The sequence below is a fragment of the Tinamus guttatus genome, unplaced genomic scaffold (genome assembly GCF_059628265.1).
Source record: "Tinamus guttatus ecotype Peru unplaced genomic scaffold, ASM5962826v1 Tinamus_guttatus_pri_ptg000064l, whole genome shotgun sequence".
Lineage (NCBI taxonomy): Eukaryota > Metazoa > Chordata > Aves > Tinamiformes > Tinamidae > Tinamus > Tinamus guttatus.
Genome location: NW_028288598.1, coordinates 352719 through 365726, shown reverse-complemented (window position 1 = coordinate 365726; position 13008 = coordinate 352719). Strand labels below are relative to the sequence as shown.

At 36.9% G+C, this 13008-nt stretch overlaps 1 protein-coding gene and 1 long non-coding RNA gene across 3 annotated transcripts in view; both read left to right on the top strand.

Moving 5' to 3' along the window:
• Nucleotides 1-9272, top strand: part of HOMER1 (homer scaffold protein 1) — an 86964-nt gene extending 77692 nt beyond the window's left edge. For both annotated transcript variants that reach the window (XM_088519621.1, XM_088519620.1), the window contains exons 7-9: nucleotides 2096-2206; nucleotides 3106-3186; nucleotides 8496-9272. In XM_088519621.1, the coding sequence (XP_088375747.1) occupies nucleotides 2096-2206; nucleotides 3106-3186; nucleotides 8496-8684 (381 nt within the window). In that variant the 3' untranslated portion in view covers nucleotides 8685-9272. The remainder of the gene's footprint in view (nucleotides 1-2095; nucleotides 2207-3105; nucleotides 3187-8495) is intronic.
• Nucleotides 9273-9577: 305 nt separating this feature from the next.
• Nucleotides 9578-12281, top strand: LOC148595769 (uncharacterized). Its single transcript, XR_015913077.1, has 2 exons — nucleotides 9578-11301; nucleotides 11564-12281. It is a non-coding gene; the product is annotated as an uncharacterized LOC148595769 (long non-coding RNA).
• The last annotated feature ends 727 nt before the right edge of the window (nucleotides 12282-13008 follow it).

The following is a 13008-nucleotide window of genomic DNA, read 5'->3' as shown; positions in this document are numbered from 1 at the left end:
GGATTTACAGAGGCTTCTGCCTTTAACTTGAGACTCATTTCAGCAGAAGAGGTCTAACAGGTCAATCTCAAGCAGGGATGCAGTCTGAGAGCTCCAAAGCGTAGGAATGAGCTAGGGCACCATGTGCCCAGGGCAGGATGGGGGGATCTACATGTGCGTGTGGGCACCTCGGGATGAAGGTAAAGGACTCTGGCTTCAAATTTGACCCCACTTTGCACAGTGGGTTGGACCAGGTGACCTTCAGGCTAAGTCCCTCCCTTCCGGGCTAAATTATTCAGCAATTCTCTGATTCCGGTTGTGTCTCTGGATGTTGGTTCAAACACTGTTTAGCCAGAGATTTATCCCAGTCTGCGTAGTGCAATTCCGCTTGTTTGTTTTTGTGTAATTACAGCAGTGAAATATTTCTATTGGTATCAGTCACAAAATCTAAATTGATATGTCTGTGTTTAAACAAATTGAGAGAATGATCTGAGATCCTGAGCTAGGTAGCGAGAATGTGCAGTGTCATATAAAACTCAACTGACTGCTGTTACTCTTTTCTGGGAGCACAGATATTGTTCCTTTTGGGACAATTCCAAGCAAATAAGGTAGTTGGGTTTTTTTGTAGCAAATTATTCTCCTTATCCCTCCTGAGAATTTGCTATAATCTTAATTTGTAAGCCTAATGAGTTTTCCAGTAGAAGAAATTAGACTAGTCATGGCCATTACAGTGGGGAGGTTTATACCCCATATCTCAGCAAGGAGAAGCTGGTAGGGATTTTGTTTTCATTTTCTCGTATTTCATCTTGACATTTCCTCACAATAATCTCCCTTTGGAGCTCACAAAGAGGTTGGAGTCTGAAATCACTGTCATCACAGTGGCTTCCTTAGCTGCATGGAGTGCACCAACCTTCATTCCTCAAGATGGTGTTTGTGCTCTAAGAAAGAAAATTACCATGGAGAATACCTGCTGTATGCACGCCTAAGGGCTCCTTCTCTAAAGAAATTAAATGAAGACCTAAAGGCTTTTTGGTTGCAGAACTGGGTAGCACAATAATGCACTTTATTCAAAAAAGTTTTGGGTCAGATTTGTTTGTTTCTGTAGACAGATGCTGCTGAGATTGAGAGGCACATATATTCTGGGGGGAAAAAAAAGAGGTATTTGGTTTTAAATAGTAGTATTCATACTAGTTTGACAGTTTGTTATTAAACAAGACTTTTATTGCAGACATTCATGCAGACCTGTGGTGTGAAAATACTTAATATTTTTATCTGTAGTTGGAGAGGTACATGAACAAAGATTTTTCTACATAAGCATGAATTGCATTTCACTGGTGCACAAGCTATTTTTTGATGACCATTTTTCTGTGAATAACAGACTTTAACATCTCTTCAGTTAAAAAATAAAAGACTTAAAAAATAAAAGAGCATGCCACTGCCAGGTATGTTATCTTCTCCAAGGGCAGATGAAGATAGTGTGCTGCCTGCTAATAAACAGGAATTGTACAAGTCCAAATTGTGCCATTAGCTGCTGGTTTTGTGACTGAGTGAACAGATATGGAACTAGATAAGAAAGAAGTTGGCAGCTGTACACTGGTAACTAAGTATCTGCTGTTACATTGTGGATGCAGAGTCAGAAATTGAGTCTGTGAAATGTTAATTGGCTTGCTAGGAAGCGAGTGAGCGTTGTGGCTTCATTTATTAAGATGGTGCAACATTAAAAAGTGTCGGAGAGGCTAGTTAGACTGACAGATGCATGGTTAATCATTTAGGCATCGCTGGTTCTGAAATGGTAATTCAGCTTCTTCCATAAAATTTTCAACAATTAATAAGTGTAACTTTTGATTAATGTGCTTTTATACAGCAACATATTAAGTATATCCTTTCCAGGATATTACAGTAAACATTAGAAGTCATAACAACCATTTTATGCAAAACAATTTGTTAAGGAATTTTACGCTAACTTCACAGAAACATCCTCACCAGTTTAATAGATGTATGCCACTCAGAATTAATGTTTTTTTTTTTCAAATGCAGCTATTTATCCAAAGAAGTGATAGTACCTTGAAATTCTTTCTGTCAATTCTGTATGTCTTGCTTCTCCTTATTTCAACAGGTGACGGAGTTAGAGTGTGTGAGCAGTCAAGCCAATGCAGTCCACACACATAAAACAGAATTAAACCAGACAATACAGGAGTTAGAATCTACACTGAAGAAAAAAGAAGAGGTATTTGCTAACATTTATTCTTACTTTTTTGGAATCACAGCAGGTATTGATATGTTTGTTCAGATGAGCAGCATGTCTGTATGTACTTCTTGTCTCCAATACAGACTGTTAGGTTGCTGTTTCCGAGGAGGATTCAGGAAACACAGTGATTGTAAAGAATTTCCTCCCAAAATGAAAAGCCTTCTCCAGACTCCCTCACACTTAAGAGATTAGTATCTGGGTATGAATGTTGCCAGTATTGGTGCTATTTTGAATGAAGCTGAGCTGTTGGATGCAAAGATATCTTTCAGAAATAAGTTCTAGGACTTAAACATACTCGTCTTTGGGAAAGTACTTACTAGCTTTTTAGTTTCATAAGCTGTTTTTATTCTTTTCTCTTCAAGGTAAGCCACGCAAAGTTCTCTTCCGTTACTCATTATTTCCTATAGTTTGTTTTTCTGCCTTGTTACTTTCTGCTTCCTAAATTAAAAATAATGTTCATTTTAGACTCCTTTTATAGAAATCAAAACAGACAATGTTTATTTATACTCAGTCCCATTGCTAGTGACATAATAGCTCACAGATGAAAATTGGATTTTTGGCTGGAGAAAGATCCTTAAGGGTAGATTAAAACAGAATTTAAAGTATAAAATTGTTTTTGTAATTATGAGCACTCTTAATTTTCCACCAAAAAAAAAAGTGTGGGAGTGAGTCTTGGGCTTTTATAGTAATGATACTGTTCTTTTGGGACTGAGATGCAAGAATATGGGGAGCAGAACTTAATCTTCCTGTGCCACGTTAGGCAATAGCCGTTTTGGTGTCGCTGGAGTGGTTTGCTCAGGAGAAGCACGAGCAGGAGCTACCTGTGCTGAGCTGTATCAGCTAAGGTGTTGTTAAAGAGATCTTTCCTTCTCCCCCAGGAAATAGAAAGATTGAAACAAGAAATCGACAATGCCAGAGAGCTCCAGGCACAGAGGGATTCTCTGACCCAGAAGTTACAGGTGAGCTACAGGGCATTGTACTAATTTAGTTAGAAGGGAAAAATGATCAACAAGTGAGCAGTTCACATGAACAGCTGATAGTCTCTTTACTGATGTTGCCAGATAAATAAGTTCAATTGTGTTGCAAAGCGTTGCAGCAAGATGCTCCTCTCATACTTGTAATACAGTTTCCACCTGTTGCAAGGTGATATTTTTTTCTTGAGGAAAGAATCTCCAATCTCATTTAAAATTCCACAGAATGTTCTCTTGTTAGCACGTGTCCTTCATTAATACATATTCTGGGCAGTTTGGATCTCACTTTCACAGTAGTGTTGTTCCCGCAGGTCTGGTGTGCCACTGAGCTGTCAGGCATTGTATCATCTGTTGGAATGAGTCTGTAGTTAGCTTTTAAACATAGGCTGAGAAGGTAAAGGTTAAAGTGTTCTTGTGTAATACAGGCTTTAAAAGCCAAATCTGACATTTTCTTGGAATTACTTAGAATCATTTTGTTTTCCTTGTTGTTCTGGGTTGCTTTTTGTCTGTGTGCAAAGCTAGACAACTTAGCCTACAAGAAACAGCGTACACAGCCTTCCTCATCGTGAGTCAGTACAGCTGAACCACCCCCTTCTCCTTTAGCAACTGGGCTAACTAGCCAACACAGACATGCCTTCTTTGGGAAACACCAGCCTTCTGGCCCCAAATTTAGATGACTTTAAACTCTGTGTTCAGACTTTAGAGTTATGACACAGCTGGAAACTCAGGGATAAAGTAATTTGAAATCTGAAGTGTTTAAAGATGACCAGCCTTGTTCCAGTGACCTAAATCATGCTAAAAACAAGCTTCATCAGACCAAACTATTATGCAGATTTCCTTTTAAACCAATTTTGTAAATTCAGACTTCCTTGAATCTCATTTTATCCCTCAAACCATATAAGCATAAAATGAGTAAATCATTTTTCCATGTTCTTAATGTGTTATGATGGTGTTTCTTTAAAGACTATTTTCAGTATATCTGAGCTACCCTGGTCTAACATTTCTGAAAATTGTTGCTGGCTTTTGAGCAAGCATGGAAGCTTTCTGATGCAAGGGAACTTATTTGAGAGATTCCAAAAGGGAAAAGCTGGAAATTCATCTAACAGTAGCATATACAATAAATGCAGTAGAAGATCACAAGAAATGTAGTAATGAGCTGGGAACCAGCCGTCTTTAGCAAGCAGAATTATGAGAGTAGTAAAACATTAAAGAGGTTTTAGAATTAGAAAATTTTAAGCCTTTGTTAAAAATTATACTTTACAGAGTCCGGTGGCTTTTTTTTGTATATTTATATCTTTCTTAGCGAAGTGAGCATAGTGTGTATGCATGTCCATATGTTACATTGTAAGTAATAATTTTTCAAAATGCTTCTATGCAAAAAAAGTTTAAAGCTGTCAGATCCAAGCTAAAAATTGTCTTTCTTCATCTTAAAGTTTTATTACTGTCCCGAGGCAGCCACTACAGAAGACCTTGCATTTTGTATTCTTTCTGCTTTGGTAACGCCGGCCCTGTCTGAGCCACTTTCCCCTCTATCTGTACTGTCTGGGCAGTAGCGTTTCATTCTATAGCTTTAGACAACCATCCCACATCTGTGCACTTAGTTAACTCATCATTTGTTTTCAGAGTGGTTGTCTCCAGGGTCCATATCTATTCATCCTCCTCTTTTTTTCTTAGGCTTTACTTTTCCCTCTTGTGTTTGAAAATAGATTACGTAACTCTAAAAATATTTTAGAATTCAGCCTGTATGAAGACCACTATACAAAGAAACTATTATCTCAAGATGTACTACATTTCTGACACACGCGTATAAGACAATGAATTAGAAACCCATCATTGGTAAACTCCAGTGAGGAGCAGTATGTTATCACAGGAAAGGTGATTGAGGCCCTTGTTCCCTAAGAATTTCATTAGCAGCGCAGAGAAGGCACATATCAGTGAGTCATGAGCAGTATGACTCTCCATGAATCAGGGCAGATTCCAAAACATAGCTATCGTGTATATTTTTACAAGAACTTATTACAGTGTAAAAAACAACAAATTGCCTAACAATTTATGTCTCTTCTAAATGAAGAAAATATACAGGAAATGTACATACAAGAAATGATGTCCACAGAGAAGTCTGAGCAAAACAGCATAAAATAAATCTTCTAAAGACACTGAAGCTATTAGAAGAGTAGATTATTATCCAAGATTAGTAGCAAATAAAATGAAATGACAAAAGTGGAGGAACAGAATACACTGCCTGAACAGCTCTTCATTGCTTCCCATCAAAAATTAACAGTTTTGAAGCTGAATGACTTGTGATAGTAGACTGCACATGAACTGGGTATGAACTTGTAATGCAATGCCATTGCAAAGGTTACTAGTACTAATCTGGGATACATGTGTGTAAGGATCTGATGTAGAAATTGGACTTTTCCAGAAGTTAGGAGCAAAAACTTAGGGCATATTTCAGTTAGTCCTACTTCCTGTAACTAGTTAACTATGGAATATAAACTGCTACAGGCATACACAAACTGGAAATTGTCCTGTGCCACGTGCTCTAGGTGACCCTGCGTGTGCAGGAGGTTGGACTAGATGACCTCTAGAGGTCCCTTCCAACCTTAAACATTCTGTGATTCTATGAAATGCAAAGAGAAGAAAGGAGCTCATATAGTTGGAAGGACATGGAACAAGCAATACAATTGGAGAATTAGAAGGAAAAGCCTTATGCTGGATATGGATAAGGAACTTACTAGATTTAGAATAAAGCTCTTTTTTTTGTATTTTTTTTTTAACTTGGATGCTGTTACCCTAAAACCTCAAAGCAGAGCAATTCCTAAGTTTAAAAGCATTCATGGAGGGAAAGATGATGTTCAGTGCTAGATACAGGGCAATGTTGGTCTGAATGCTGTTATTCAGACCAAGATGGTGTGTGTGCCACTAAATAAAATGTTCATATCCATGGATTTGTTGCAAAATAATCCCATTTATCAGTGGCTTCCCTACTTAGAGCAAGTAATTATTCCTTGTTTAAGAACGGTGGCCAGGAGAACTCTCAGGCACATAAGGTTGGTGAGGAGAAGAGGAGCACTGACAGGAGAAGTAGGAAGCCTGAGGGAAGGTAAACAGCAATCAGTAATGTGTGGCTAAAAAAGAGAATGACTCATTATTACAGGGCTGACATTCCCCTAAATTTCCCTTTTTGTCCTCGGCTACAGTTATTATGCCACCGTGGATCTCGATTTTGTGCAGTCAATTTAGGGCTTGTCTAATACTCAATTTGAAGTGCAAGAGTTGGCCCAGTGGAGGAGAACCTGCAGGAGATATCAACTCAGCTGCAATCAGTCACTTATAGCCACTGTGGGCTACTTATTCATTATGGAAGTAAATGTATTTTAACTTAAGTTGCTTCTTTTTTGATAAGTTTCTTTTAATGCATCCACAACTATGTTATTCCATGTTAAACTAATTAAAGTAATTCTTTTGTTGAACCTGAAAGCAAGAGGCAATTCCTCCTTTCAGTTGTGCTGCTCAAGACCAGTGATCAAGACTCAGTGATTTTTAACTAGCCCATTTCCAAATGAGAAGCAAATTAAATATTCTAGATTAATTTGGATGTAACTCTTGACTCTACTAGGATTCATGGGCAGGAGGAAATCAGGTCTGGCTCCCAGTCTCACCACGGCTCTAAGAGTTGTGCTCCCTGGCTCTTTTATGATTTTCTGATGTTTTCTGCCTTTTCCACCTGCCGGGTCCCAGAGTTCACCCCTGCGATGGGCACTGGGAACCAGCACAGGGCATTGGTCATGTCGCCTTACTGTTCATCTGACCAGAGGTACAGGAGCAAATCAACACTGCCATCTCACCCCTTGCGAGTAGAAATACATTTTAGGCAACTGACTTTGGCACCAAGCTGCCTTTTTACATTTGTCAAATACAGACTGTCCCAATACATATTCCCTATGGGTCAGGGTGTCTCCTGCGATGTACTCCAGTGTTAATTTGTGCATTCACTTTGAGGAAGAGAGAAGAATAAAATAATTGTAACAGTAGAAGAGCAGGAGGCCAGAAGGGAGAGTTGTTCGAAGCAGGAGGAAACAGTGGCAGCAGAATGCCAAATAGCCCTCTCTAGTGCCTGAATGAAACAAGTTGTTGTAAAAGCTCATAGCAGCACCGTTAAGAGATCCAAATACAATTTTATAGTAGTCATTTGTGGCACAAAGGGCAGCTATAAAGGTAAGTGGTGATTAAAAAATGTTAATGTACATAAATACTAATTTATTATGGACATCTCAAGAAGATGACTGCTCAGAGTATATGACATAGTAAGAGCACAGTCCCTGTGCTGTCTTTGCAAGTGCTTTTCATAACTGAAATTAGAAAATTCATTATGAAATTAAGAAATGTACAACAAGTGCAACTACAAAAACTGGTATGCTATTCCAGACCAGCTATATTGGTAATCTGCATAGAGAGGAGACATAAATGAGAGCAGCTGTAGCCTCACTTCTCCTTCATACCCAACGCAGCATTGCGAGTGGCCCCAGCACAGAGCTCTCCCCCGCGTCCGAGCTGGCGCGGGGCGAAGTGGCGCTGTGCAGTTACTGCGGTCGTGGGCTCCTCTTCCTCATGAAAGAGAGCAGAACTTGCTCCGTGTCACATCCCAGCGGCTGCCTCCCGAGTGCTGCTGCTTCATCTTTGCACATATTACTTTAAAGCAGCCTGTACGTACAGAAGCTCACTATTAATTCACATGCTCTCAGTGCGTCGGCAGCTGTTGTGTTACAGACATTGCAGACTGGTGCTTCAGAGCAGAGGAACTTTGAAAGACCTAACCTGACAAGACAAGATATTCAGCTGGTGTTTGCTCCTTTAAATTTGATATAATTGATTTCACCTTGTGATCAGTATAGCTAGTTTGTATTTCAGTCTTAATTTTCAGTGTGAAAAGGCACACAGTACTAAGGCAGTACTTGTTCCCATATAAAGCAGTGATGTTTGTGAGTTGTGAGACCAATTAATATTGACTATGCCCTTGAGCAAGTCACTGACTAAATAGTTTTATCCATATCTGAAAGTTTCTGTTCTTTAGATGAATTCATGGAAATTAATGGAAAAATGGAAGAAATGAGTTACTCCTGAGAGTACAGATTTCATCCTAACAAAAATTCATATTCTGATTTTGGTTTAGTGGAAACCTTGAAGGATCACAAATTCTTTTAAAAAACAGAATAGACAAAGTAGCACATGAATGCCAGCAGAAGGTTAGACTGTTTACAGACAACACATTAACATATTATGTATTTTCTCTGAAGGAAGTAGAAATTCGAAACAAAGACCTGGAAGGACAGCTGTCTGATCTAGAGCAACGTCTGGAGAAAAGTCAGAATGAGCAAGAAGCTTTTCGCAATAACTTGAAGACACTTTTAGAAATTCTTGATGGAAAAATATTTGAACTAACAGAATTACGAGATAACTTGGCCAAGCTGATAGAATGCAGCTAAAGGAAATGGGATTTCAGTGCCAATCAGCTTAAAGATGCACTGTCTCTCTTCATAGGACTGTGTTGGGCTCTGCATCAAAGTTGCACAAAATTAGGAAATGCTCCTCTAAGAGGGCTTGTTTTAAATTTGAGTCATATTTGAGTGTAAAATTTAGAACTTGGCGTGTAGCTAGTTGAAGAAAAAAACACACAAAAAAACTTGAACTACAAATTACCTCCATGTATATTATTGGCCATAGATAACTTGAGAGATATTAACAGTAATTGAATGCAATCCTTTTCTAATTATTAGTGATGGAAGAATTAGCAGTGTCCCAGGTCATATCCCCTTTTTGTTTTAGACACACTACAGGTTATCTGCTGTTTTATTTATTTAAGGTATTTAATTGCTGTGTTTTGTGCAAAAACTTAGTGATGACAGCCCTGTACTTTGTTGTAATCCTAATAATTTCTCAGGATACTTTGCACTGTTGAGACGCAGTGCCATTGCCAGTTTTTTCTTGCCAGGAGTGAGAGAGAGTTGCATCTTTAGTTGAAACAAAGTTACTATACCTGCTTGTATAAAGTTCTTCCTTCGTGTTTTTTTGATTGTTTTCTTTCATTTGTTTTTTTTTGTGTTTCTTTTTTTAAATATATATTTTATATATATATATATATATACACACACATATATATATATATATGTACACACACACTGGAAGATAACGTATTTCTTTATGAAGTTTACTCTGGTGTTCTACAATATTGTCCAGTGTAAGGTTTACTTTTTCATACAAATTCCATGTAATTACAGTGAAATACTATCTTCCACTTTACTATATATTTTGAAGCCAACCAATGATGGCAGGTGAGTTCCTTTAGAAAAAAAAATTATATGTAAAATCTGACTGGACAGACAAAAAGAAATAGCCAGTGATTTATTTTCTGGCGTTCTTAAATATCAAATATATATGTTCAATTAACCGTTAACCTATTTTGGAGGAGCCTTTTTCGTTATGTCACATGGATTTCAGGTTTTGTGGATAATGGCTTATGGGGAGCACTGTTTATAATAGAGATCATTAAGGGCATAGAGCTTTTGCAAGGGATTACTTGTGCATTGAACTTGTCCAGCCGAGAAAGCTCTTTCTAGAAGTATTGTTGTCATAACAAATTGAAATGGAGACATGTTTACTGTTTTATGGGTCTTCATATCACACCTTTATTGAAACTACACCAGGCAATATTTTGAACTGTTAACTAAATGTTTAAAAACAGGAAATTGAATTCAATTATCCTCAGTGAGCAGGTTTTAAAGTTATTTTGATGTAATTTTAACAGACTTTTGGCAAACATGCATTTCTTTATATAATAGATTTATTTAAAAAAAAAACTCTGAAAGGTAAGCCAAGTGTCATGTGTCTTGCATCAAAGTACATTCTTGCCAGAAATTGCTTGTAATGTTGAAGAGGGCTTTTTAAAAATGTATGAATGAGTGTCAGACTTAAGAGTCGAAGGATGCACTGGCCTATATTTGCTCCCCAAGTTGATTTGAATGTTAGACATGAAATCTAGCTGCTTGTTAAATTTGTATAATACGATTTTCTCCACTTAGAGACTGCTCTTCAAAACTAGAAAAGATAGGTTTGTTGCTATGTGTGTACTGTATGTATGTATCATATAATACACACAGATTCTCATTTATATTAGAAATACATGCTTTATTTCTAAAATACATTTTTTTTTCTTTACCAGTGATTTATCAGGTGTCTCCTGACTAGTCAGGAAAATGGTTTAGGAAATGCTAAACCATCATGTATTATACTGTATGAAATGTTTACACACAATATTTAAGTTTCCTTCATATTTTTAGGGGATTTTCTCACCTATTTCATTTATTGAAGGGGTGAGGGGAGCTTGGTTCAGCGTGCTACTGGTTGAAAACTTTATGGAGAGCTGCCTGTTTTTCATTTGGTGGATTTTAGATGGTGATGTGTATAGCTTCATCAGATCCAGGTGAGAAGATGCCACCGGCTTTTATTTACCTGAGGATATTTGGGCCTGATTCTTCTGTCACTTGCACTGCTGTAGACCAGATGTATGCCTAGTGATGTCAATAACATTTTGTTGGTATCACATTTGTGAAAGTGTATAGAGAATCTGGCCAGCTAGTGCTCAGTGGACATAATCAGGAGGAAGAAAGAATAAAAACAATAGAAAGTTGATGCTGGAATAAATGTAATATTATTTTTAATGATATTATTATTGACATTTTTAAAGATATGATGTCATTTACATGTGGGAGAATAGTGGACAAAAATATTTCCACTTAAATTTTGTGTATATGTGTGGTACATGAGTATTTCTATGTATACGTACACACACATATGTATATATACAGAACATGGAAAAATTTAAATGTGCACATTTTTAATATTTTCCTATTGAAATTAAATTTAAAATTGGAAATTGATATTTGAGAATTTCTTTTCTCATGCAGTAGAGATGCTTCATTTCATTTTTTTAAATAATACAATTACTGAGGGCTGCACCTTTGAATTCCCAAATAGTCATCAAACAGATATATACGAGATAAGGTAGACATACGTGCACATATAAATAACATCCTATTATTAAGAGTACTTTAAATGTTCATTTAAAGTAGGTAGGTGTTTGGAAATTTTAATCCAAAGTTCATATTTAGGTGGCTATACCTACTGTAGCTCCTCTACTTTTGTTTTGTGATAATGATCTACCCTTTTGAAACGTGACTTTTCCCAAGGACAGGTATTGTGCGTTGTATTTTTCTTTAGATGAAAAAAAAATATATATATATATATATATGCCAGAAGAGTTTTGATTACTGAATCCTGAAAATGCCTACATGAATTTCTCCTGTAGAGGAGAGCAGTCCGCTGCATTGTGCATATCTTGTTATGTGGCAAGTATGGAGTCATGTAGGAAAAAAAGGCAAAAGAATGTAAAAAAAAAGAAAAAGACTAAACAAAAAACTAAACTAACAAAAATATCCAACAAAGGGAAGAAAACTCAAAAATTTTATTTGGAAGTACACTTGCTGTTCTCTGGAGAATGTACTTTTTGTTTTTTTCTGAACTCTTTTCCAAGTATGTGCAAGTGATAGCAGCAGCTACCTTAATCTTTCAGGTGCTACTGGATTTTGCATTAGCATGTTATGTTGTGAAATCCTGACTTTGACATAAAAGGTTTTTGTAAGAATATCCCCGTCTGGATAGTTAGTTTTTGGAGTGTCTTGTTCATAATCCATATGCCTCAGTGATCCAGAAACTGCATTTTTCTATGTGTACAAATTAAAACATGTGAACTAATCTATCTGTTACAGACTGGGAATTCCTTTTCCTGGTTAATATCCAGGGAAGAGGAGAACCAAGTGATAATGCAGAAATAATTGTTATAAGGTCTTTAAGAAGAAACATTTTCAGGTAAAATGAAAATAAATAAAGGGCTAAACCAGATGCAACACAAATAAGTTTTGCTTAATGCTATTGGTGGCATTCCTGGGATAATTCTTTTAAAGAAAACCCTGTGAGAATGAACAATGTGTTGATTAAAGATGAATGTTTTGAGGTGTTCCTTTTCAGTTTTCAGTTGTGGAAGGTTTCTGCGTTCTGCTCACTTTTCTACCAGAAACTAACTTCAGGTTTAACTTAAATAAGGGTCTGAACCTCATTTTTTTAAATCATCTTTTGTATTCTTTACTGAAGTGGCTACTAAGCAACAGTCTATGTACACCACAGTCTCTAGGAAGTTCATTTCAGAGGCAAAATCAAAGCTTTTACAGAAATACATCATGGAAGAGGAATGGGAAAATGTTAATTCTTAATTCTCTGCAAACTGTGAATGACAATAAAAGCTTTTAATTTTGTTGATTACAAAAATGTTGAATTAGATTGAGGCCAAATGTAAATCTGGTTTGAAATGAGCTTTGGATTTTAAAAGGCAATTAAAAAAAGGAAAGCAACCATGGAGAAACATTGGCCAAAAACATGTACTCTCAGTAAGTGAGCATGTGCACATGCATGTGCTTTAAGTGCACAGTTCCACACTGATTATTTTTCAGAAAAGGGGCCTGTGTGAAGCGATGTTCGAACTGTCTTGTTTACATTTTCTTAATAATGCTGCATGTGTGCACTACCTCTGAATGGTGCTAAGCAGAGAACATATCACTGAATAATAGATTTTTTAAAATCTCTGTTTTCACTTAATAGTATTAGTTCCTTGCTTTACTCCACTTATGCCAGATAGATACGATTCATTTTTACTCATTATGTTAAATGTCTGGCAGCAACGAACAGAGTTTGGGGCTA